Source organism: Eleutherodactylus coqui, chromosome 1, assembly GCF_035609145.1.
Source record: "Eleutherodactylus coqui strain aEleCoq1 chromosome 1, aEleCoq1.hap1, whole genome shotgun sequence".
Taxonomy (NCBI): Eukaryota; Metazoa; Chordata; class Amphibia; order Anura; family Eleutherodactylidae; genus Eleutherodactylus; species Eleutherodactylus coqui.
Window position 1 is genome coordinate 429790504 of NC_089837.1, and position 10133 is coordinate 429800636.

The 10133-nt window shown below is 38.3% G+C and overlaps 1 protein-coding gene across 1 annotated transcript in view; it reads left to right on the forward strand.

Annotated features, from left to right (window-relative positions):
- The window catches only part of DNAJC15 (DnaJ heat shock protein family (Hsp40) member C15), a 33595-nt gene extending 26790 nt beyond the window's left edge, over positions 1 to 6805 (forward strand). The window contains exon 6 of the mRNA XM_066581762.1: positions 5820 to 6805. Coding sequence (XP_066437859.1) covers positions 5820 to 5890 — 71 coding nt within the window. The 3' untranslated portion in view covers positions 5891 to 6805. The remainder of the gene's footprint in view (positions 1 to 5819) is intronic.
- The last annotated feature ends 3328 nt before the right edge of the window (positions 6806 to 10133 follow it).

Genomic DNA, 10133 nt, shown 5'->3' on the forward strand with positions numbered 1-10133 from the left:
GAAACATGAGTAAACCTTTTTCATGATTATATGGGGCCTGAGCTTTCTTTCTATTGCAAGGAGAGAACATATTTTAAGGTCATTCGTAGCTGCTAGTATTCAAGCTTTTATTTATACCTGGCTGTTATTCCTCTTCTCTCCTGAAAATAAAAAGCATAATAACACAGTAAGGTTAGAAAAAGACAAATCCATTTAGTGCAACTCCTTATCCTGCAGTTTTGATCCAGAGAAAGACAAGCAACCCAGATAAGGCTAAAGCAAATTATCTTCATCTTACGGGAAAAAATATCCAGGATGAATTCCTGGATCAATGACCCATCTCCAGCAATCTGGTACACATAACATATGATATGTCTTTCAGGAAAGCCATTTTTCAGTGAGTCAATCATGACCTCTTACTCTGGTAGAGCGTTCCATAGCCTCACTACTCTTACAGTAAATAAATCCCTTCTGTGATCATGGTGAAGCCTTCTTTTCTCTTGATTAGTGATGCACAACTGGTGGTCCTCCTTTATGTGTGGCCTTTTGCGGAAGACAAATTTTTATAGTACATCTTCTTTGCCTAGGATAATGAGCAGGCATGAGAGTTAACATTTTGTAAATGTAAAGAAAAAAGGAATGCAATGATCTGAAAATCTCATATACGAGTCGTAACCATATTAGAATTTGAAAGTGAGACATTTTTTTTCCCATTTCTTTTAGAAAGAATTAACTTATTTAGAAACTGATTTCGGCAACACATCTAAAAAAAATTGGGCCTGGGCCATGTCTGCTATAGTGTAGCAGACCCGCTTCTTTTTACCACAGTCTCTAAATGTCTGGGAAGTGAGGAGCCCAATTGCTGGAGTTTTAGGAAAGGTTCGTCTGTTTCTGTTGGGAGGAATAAAAGGAACTCTTTATTTGCACCGCTACTGCTGCCTTCATCACTATTCTTTGGACTGTTTTTAAAACAGTGACGCCTGAGGGCCTGTAGATCTCGAGCATCCAACATTGACCGTTGGCCTTGTCCCTTGTGCACATAAGTTTCTATAGATTCTCTGAATCGTTTGATCTAATGTACTGTAAATGGTGAGATATTCAAAGTCTTCACAATTTTACGCTGAGGAACACTTTTTCTGAAATTGTTACGCAATTTTTAGACAGTTTTTCACAGCTTGGTGAACCTGTGACTAGCTTTGCTTCCGAGAATCTCTGCCTCTCTTAACATGCTCCTTTTTATACACCATCATGTAGAATAATGATCCTCCAGCTGGTTTTCATTAGTACCACTTACCTTTCTACCCTTTGTTACCCCTGTCCCAATTTTTTTGAGATACGTTGTTGCTATTTTTTCTTTAATTAAATGGAAAAATGTCTCACTTTATAACTTTTGATATGTGTGCTATGTTCCATTGTGAATAAAATATGGTTATGTGAGATTTCAAAATCATTGCATTCTTTTTTTTGCCTTACATTTACTTGCATTTTACACAGCGTCCCAACTCTTTTTTAGAATTGGGGATGTATGTATATAATACATATATTTATACAAAAAAAGCCTGACCCAGGCTTGGCTGATTGTGATAAGTAAGGATTTTAGCACTTGGTAACTAAGTAGTTGCAATCATGTAGTAAGGTATGTTGGAAAAAAGATGGTTATTTTAGTCAGCCGGACACCCGTTGTTTGCTTTTATGGCCCCCATTTATTAAAGGATAGTAAAAATGTACTATAAAATTCTTACACCTTCATCAACATAGTTTGAATCAATGTGTTTTACTGTTGAATGGAAAAACAATAAAGGTCGTGACCAAGTGCAATCGATTGTGTTTGTGGAAAGTAAAGTGTTTCTAACAAAGACAATACTTTGTGTTTAATAAACAACTATATTATATGTGACTGATCAGCAAGTCCCCTATACTTTCTTTGTATACTAGATGTTATTTCCTGTATATAATGGGCTTCCGCATAAGCAAGCTAAATATGTTGATCGTATTGCTTTCCCCAGGCAGGCAGCTGCTTCTGCTACAAAGTCATGGAGTAAAATAGCTTTCAGAAGTCAATTGCTACTGTAATGGGCACTAAATAGAGTGTGCGGTCCATAAAGAAACTAAGAAATTACCTCATACAGTTAAAAAGACTTTACAACAGTAAAAAAAAAAAGTTTACATGGGCAGGAGCAGGTTAAAATAAAAAATAACAAGGCCTATGAGTCGATCAGAGGTCTTTATTTGGCCTCTATTCTGTTCCCAAAAAAACTGGAGCCATTGAGTGCCGTTCATTGTGTATGTGACCACTCAACCAATCACAGGCTTCAGTGGTTATATGCTGTTCATGGGAGCATTACTGCTGAAGCCAATGATTGGCCTGAGGGGTCACTTACATTATGAATGGCACTTGACTTCTGCAGGTACCCAGGGTGGCTTTGCTGGACCCCCCCCCCCCCTGCCTTTAATCGGTGAGTATGCCCTTGGATTTTGTTCTAACCCATTCCCTGGCCATAAAATTTTATTTATTTTTATTATCTTACAGTTCAAGAACCAGTTATGTTCACTTCACATGTGGCAATTATTGTGTAAAAATTATTATATCAGGCAAATATTCACAATCCTTTTCCAGTGTAAATATTGACAGTATTTGCATAAACTGCTTTGCTAAGCTCATACTTTCACCAGCCATCCAGATTTTAACAGGTGTTATCTGGGCTTTTAAAATGAATGCCTATCTGTTGGGTAGGCCAAAAATATCTGATCAGTGGTGGTCTGACTTGACACCCTTGCCGATCATCTGTTTGTAGGACCCACAGCGCTAGTGTGAGCGCTGTGGCTTCGTCTGTGTTTACAGCTGTCGAGGACATTGCTCATTCTAAGAACACTGTACCTTTCATAGCGACTGTTCTGAGTTTTGCAGCATTGTCCCAATTCGTTTCAGTAGGACAATACAGTAATACTCAGAACACCTACTTTGAGAAGTATAGCGTTCTGAGAATGAACCGTGTCCTGGACAGATGTAAACATTCAAGGGAATACAACACAAGTCCAGCGGCCCCCTCAAACAGCGATCCCAGGGGTTGGACCCCGCAATGTTAGGATAGGCAATCAAAATCTTAAGGCTGCGACAACAAGCCCATATGATAGCCAGTTTAAGACTTCATTCAGACATCAGTGTCTTGGTGAGTTTTTGCATCAGTATTTGTAAGCTAAAATCACGAGTGGGTCCAGGATACAGAAGAGGTGTATCTCTTTCCATTATCGTTTTTGTCTCCGGAGGTTCCACTCCTGGTTTTGGCATACAAATACTGGTGCAAAATACTGACCAAAATACTGCCCTCTGAATGAGGTCTATCACTAAGATTTATTAGTCTAACAGCTGGGCAAATAGGTAAATAATTGCAAATTACAGTGCCTAACCAATAAAAGGCAAACTTGGGTATGCTTTATTATGTTATCAACCAAACAGGAAAGCTGGGCAATTTGCTCATTATTTATTCCATAATGTGGAGACCTTTAGTTACACCATGTGAGCTCACGGAACAGGGCTATTCTCAGCTAAAAGCAATGCTTCAAAGAGAGATTATCTCCATAATGCAAGTCTTGTTACGTACGTCCCATGAATTTGTGAAAAAATCTCTTTATAAAATGTGAACACTACGGTAATGAGCAAAAGGTAGAAATGTTGATACTGTAACAGCAATAGTACAGGTGGAATAGGACATACAGTATGCATAAACACAGTGGTGCTCAGCAATGACTATAGTTGAATATAAAATAGCACAGAATAAGGATGAAATGGCCGCCCTCACCGGGTATTTGACAATTAGCAGGCTTTTACTCCCAAGTTAACACAGTTGCCTTCTGTGTGTGCATACAAGTAGCCTCTGAGAGTTTTTTTTTTTTTAATAGGCCAAGGGGGGAACCACAAAATTAGGGCTTCAGGTGACAAAACTGCTCACATAACCACACCACAACTCTCATTATTTGCATATCTGCCTGAGATGTAACTGCATGCTGAGTTCTGCAGCAAAGCAATAACTCCTTCTAGGGATTTTTGTTTACTCTGAATAACTCATCAATGGAAGACCTGAGAACAGAGGTCCTTGTATTCATTTTTCTGCTTTGCCTGGCATTAGCTGGTAATTCAGCTCGCTTTGACCTCTGTGTTCATCACTTTTCATTGGCAAGAGCTGATTATTACAACTGTTAGTTGTAGTAATTGCTCGCCCAATCTTTTTACTGGCAGAACACTATACAATGAGATGTGCCACGAAAGTGGAGGATGAATCTGAGGGAGCAGAATCTACTCTCTTTCTTCATGTGCAGTGTGCAGAAACGGCATAGAAGCTAGTCTACACCCACTGGCACAGAGAGAACTGAGAAGTGAACATACAGTCTGCAGAGGGGAAATCGGTGAAAAATGCAGGATACAAGTGATACCATGACCAGATATAGTGTTATTCCTCATGTATGCACACACTTTCAGATGACTTTTCAGCCTGTGTTTTTATTTTGCAAATGTGGTAATGTATATTTTACAAAAATTGTATTCTAAGGGCCAATATGATGATAATGATACCAAATGTATAAAGTTAGTATGTCATCTATACTGCATGATGAATGACATAGGAAAAAAAGTTTCAGGAAACTTAACACTAGAACAAGGGGGCACAATCTGATATTATTTGGGAAGGGGGGAGAGAGATCAAAAGCAATGTCAGGAAATATTTTACTAAAGGAGTATTAGTTGCTTTGAACAACTTCCAGCAGATGTGGTTGGAAAATCGCATACGAATGAATTCAAGCATGCCTGTGACAAGCATCTATCTATCCTAAAAGAGCAATAATAGGGAAATCTAAGGCTAGACTAGATGAATGATATGGTATTTTTCTGCTGTTATTCTTCTATGTTTCTACCTCTAAATGGTGTCATTAAAAAATTTAACTCCTCAACAAAAAGAAGCTCTCCTACGGCTATATTGCTAGGAAAATAAAAAGGTACCGGAAGGCAAGCATGAAAGAAATAATTTTAAAAAACAAGCGCTGTCTGGAAGGCCTAATATTACTGCTTTTTTTTAAGTGGTATTCCCCTCTCTGTGAGTTATTTCCTACAACTTACCATTTGGTGGGGATCCAAATGCTTGGATCTCCACTGCTACAGAGAAATTGCTTGTTGCGTTCCCAAAATTTTGACAGCAGTGGCCGTAGATGCATGCCATTGCAACAAGCACCACAATGGAACTGATGGAGATAGCCAAGCCGAAGTGCTTCACAACCTCCATCGGGCCTATCACTTTAGTGGAACTGCCAGAGGTTGCCAAGCACTTGAATTTGTCTGCCTCTGGCCATCCTATAAAAAGGGAGTTGCATGTATTAGTGGCCAATAGGAGCAATTTCTCTGGATCCGTAGTGGTCAGACTCCTACCAGTTGGCAAGTTATCCCCAAACCTTTTAGGGGTTAAATTGGTTTGCACTAACATTCGTGGCGATTGCATAAGCCTGTATATATGTACAGTCTGTGTACATATATACATAGATGTTCTAGCAGATATGTTCAGTTTATTGCTGCCTCCTTTCTTTCTTTCCTTTTAAAGATCCAACTGCTGTCTCTGTCTTTTCTTTTGATCCAGCATTGCTTGCGGATACTGTTATTTGCTTGGATGCTCCGCTTAATTTATAAACAGCAGTTGTCTGTCCTGTCACTCTTTCAAAGAAAGACGCTTTTAAAGCACTAGAATTCTACTTGCAGAATATCATATTTTAGAAAAAGGAAAATAAACAACTGCATGCATCTCCTGTATTTAATTTGCTTTTAACTGATTACATCTCTTGTGTGTTTTTTGTTGTAGGCGGATCACCTTATATAGCAATGAAAATAAATGAAGCAAAGGACTTGCTGGAGTCTAGTACAAAACAATGACATAAGAGAGATGAATAATTAATTTGTATTAAGCGTTTGCTGCCAGAAAAGATAGCGCACTGCCTGTGCCTATTTACCTGTTAGCAAATTTTTATTTTTTTTTCCCCCGTATATTTTTTAAATATTGTTTATACAGTTCATAAATTTGTATATTTGATGAAACCACCCACCCTTGTCCTAAAAAAATAGTGCAATGGTAAAACTACATGGAAGTCAGGGTAACCGAAATGCCAGTGCCATTAACAACCACTTGCATTACATCGATGCATATTACATTTATATGCATGGACTAAATTAGATGTCTCTCCAAAATCTGAATGTTTTTCTGCTTATTTTTTGTGTATGTGCCCAGATACATAGACTTTGCTATAACCTTGGCAAGCGCACAAGAGCAGGAGCTGTAGAAACTTCATCACATTCCGTGCCTGGATCCCAGCTGTTCTTATAAGGGGCCATCAGCCAGCTTCACAATCATCTCTCTCTTTGGACCATCGTCTTCATACATTGGATGCAAAGCACGTCCATGTAATGTGGGAAAAAAAATAAATATGTAATAAAATGTTTTAGTCGCTGCCAGCTTCTCCTAGCAATCAACGGCTACTGGCTGAATAGAACAAAAAATGTGCAAGCATTCACCACAAACAAATTCAACAGGAGTGGAGCGAAACCTATTTGTTTTATTTAAAGGAAAATGTCAGAGCTAGCAATTATAGAAAATGTAAATTGTATGCATAACACATTAGAAATGACATTTTGTAGGACTCATTAAGGACCCCCTGAGCCTTAATAAGCTGTAAGTTCAAGAGATCAGTCTATGCAAGTGGGACAAAAGACAATGACTGGCTTCATTATGAATTTTCAGCTCCGGCTGTGGGCTGGAAGATGCATAATATTAAAGAACAAATTAAAGAAGAGGCCTACTGTGTTAATGGAATATGCATTGGTGAGCTGCCGTACCTTTTGTGTAATGTGGATTGTGTAGTGAGGTCAGTGAGCCATGTGAAATATTAGGCATGTAGTGACCAATAAATGTAAGCATGCTGTGACAGGCCTTCTGTATAGAAAGGTTAAATGTTATGTTTCCTGCCATTTAATTTCAATCTTCTAATTTCTTTTTAAATTCATTTTTTCCCTTGGCAAATTACCTTCCCAGTTGCGTTTTTTTTTTTTTTTTTTTTTTTAAAGAACAGATTTCAATATAACAGTGTGGAGGCGGCAAATAGTTTTTGGACTGAGGAGTACCCTAGCAAATTGCCTACATAATGTTTTTGGCTCAGTTTTACAATTGGGAACTAGAGTTTTCTAGCAAATTGGATGACATCATTTTTAAGCTACAAAATGATTAGCCTTAATGGGGCCGGATGATGATTTTCATCTACAGTAGTATGTCTATGTGTAAAGTGTGTCTTCCAGATCCCAGTTCCATATGTGCCTAGTTATGTTCCTACATTTGTACAGAAGTATAGCTTCATTGGTTGTCAATCCCAAATGAACTACAATGCAATCCCAATGTTGTTTGTCTAATGTGCAATGCCAACTCTATGTAAATTCTCTGATTTTAAAATATCTATCTACTATTTAAAATTCTTTTTATTTATTTTAATACCTGTTAGATCCACACTCAACAAGCTGGAGTACAACTACAGACTACTCATCTGAATTGCACAGCCCCCTTGACTAACTATTACATGAGGGTACCTTAATTACATGCAAGCAGTAAAGTTATTCATGTTTTGGCACTGAAAGTTGCATACTGGAAGGTTAAGGTTAAACCTTCCAACCTTACTGCTTGCCTTAAACAAGGAAAGTATGTGCCCTGAAGGTGGGAGCTGGTAGAATACTGTACAACACTTGACCTTTCTTGCGCAGGCTGTTGATTAAATAATAAAAGCAGTGATAGCAGCTGCTGGCATTGGTGTAACAAAGGTTGCTTGTGCCTTATGATTTATGTGAGCATCATCAGTATGAACACTGTCTGGCAACACTGATGATTAGGAAAAATGGGTGCTCGAGTGGCCCTATTAATGGGGTAAATCTTTATGACACGATCAATAGGAGTGTTCTGAAAAATTTGCAAAAGATTGTTACTTCATATAGCGATGTGCAGCCTTTAACTGATAATTTTGTCTATACGTGTTCATTGCAATGTTTACTTGTTTTGTGGTCTCTATAGCAGACGTTTCCGGCAGCACAACCTCGACTAGCAGATGGTTTTTACATATTGAAACATGTTCAACTAACTGTTTTTTTGGAGTAGGATATAACAATAACTGTTTGCCCATAGCAACTGGTGTCTGGGGTTGTATTTCTGAAACGAAGATGGCTAAGTAAATACCCTGTGCTCACGAAAGCACAAAATATCGTCAAAGTGTTACAACGTTTCCCAGTGCAAGATTTCATATTGCATATCACATAGGGAATGTTTCATAATGATCTTTTCTTTCAGTAAAACTGCAGTCTGTTCATTCTTGCAAAGATTCAGCTGTTTCATCATGAAGATGGTTTTTTGAATTCCCCATGTCCCAAGACTGAGGAAGGAAAAAAAACATTTTTCAAGATGCATAATTAGATTCCAGATTTCAAAATGTGCAAAGATGTGTCAACTTTGCTAAATTTTGTTACTTACATTACACTCAATAGTGCTGAATTTAAAATCCAACAGAATTACTTCCAATATACATTTAATCACTAAAAGGCTAACAAGATTGCCTCGTTAGATGTGAAATTGCCTGCATAGTGCTGAAATAGAATGATTAAAATTCAAATTAATTTATTACCCACCAGATTGTTTCATTAGCTGCCTGTTTAAGCCACCCAGTCAGCATACCCTTCTTTTTGCCAAATCAAATTGTGGTAATGGCATACTGGAAAATGTAGACTTAAAATAAATGGTAGTAATCAATGCGAGGAAAAACTAATGAGAATTATTTGGAGATTACTCATAACAATAATGCAGAGTCCAAGTGAATTTGCAGTGTTCACTTAATTTTACTATTGATTCTGTCAAAGTATCCCTTACAGTGCTTCCAGCAGAATCACTATGATAGAACAGCTAAATAACAGAACCAAATTGAATATTGGCGGAAGAATTATTAAAGGAATCATTTGACAGTTCCGTACCTACTAAAGGAGTGCAAAACAAACTTCCAAGATGCAGAGAAACTATCTTGGATTCTCAGCTGTGTCCTGGAGGGCTACACATCCCTCCTGATCATCAAGATGGCTTCTGCACTAGTTAACATCAGTCATGAATACCCCTTTAGGCTCTCCCACTTGATCTGATCATATTGTGATATCAGCAGTACTGTACTCTAGGTGGTACAGTTGACAGACAACAATGTAAGGCTTCTATGGCAGTACTTGTGTGTTTAGATCAGTGAATTAACATCCTTCCAAAGATCTCTCAACTTGCTATCAACTTTCTACAATACCCAAGGGTCTTTTTACACAGAACGGTTATGATTCAAAAAATGATGGGATCGTGTGAAACTAAATGATCGTTTAGCGTAAAAATGTCAATGATTGAACGACGAATGATAGTTCACTTATCGGTTGTCGTTAATGTTATGCAGGCACAAACATCATTGTTTAGGTGTTTGCAAGTTGTGTGTAAAAAGCGATTATTCAGTCGTTCCCATTGCCTGCCACAGTCCCCCTAAGACCAACAATCATGGAAATGAGCACATTAGTAAGTTCAAACAGTTTTCTGCATGTGTAAGCTGACAGCATTATAAAGCAAACAACTCTGTCATTGTTCGCTCGTTCCAAGGATGTCTTGCTCTGTGTAGGAGTCGTCTAAGGAGTCTTGAGAAGAAAGTTTCATCTTTAATTGTTGAGAGGGTGGTGGGTGGAGCAGGACACAGGAACATCCAGCAAGTAACATAATAGGCGTGCCTCATTGCCCCAAATTAGCAAGTGGCCATTAGTATTCGACAACACTGACATTTATAAATTCTGCATTTATTCCCAGCTCTATCAAATCATCTGACGTCTCTGTCTAATTCATCCCATCTACTCTCCCATTTTTAAATAGCTTAAAGGGGTTGTCTCGTGGCAGCAAGTGGGGTTATACACTTCTGTATGGCCATATTAATGCACTTTGTAATCTACATCGTGCATTAAATATGAGCCATACAGAAGTTATTCACTTACCTGCTCCGTTGCTGGCGTCCCCGTCGCAATGGTGCCGTCTAATTTCAGCGTCTAATCACCCGATTAGACGCGCTTGCGCAGATGGGTCTTT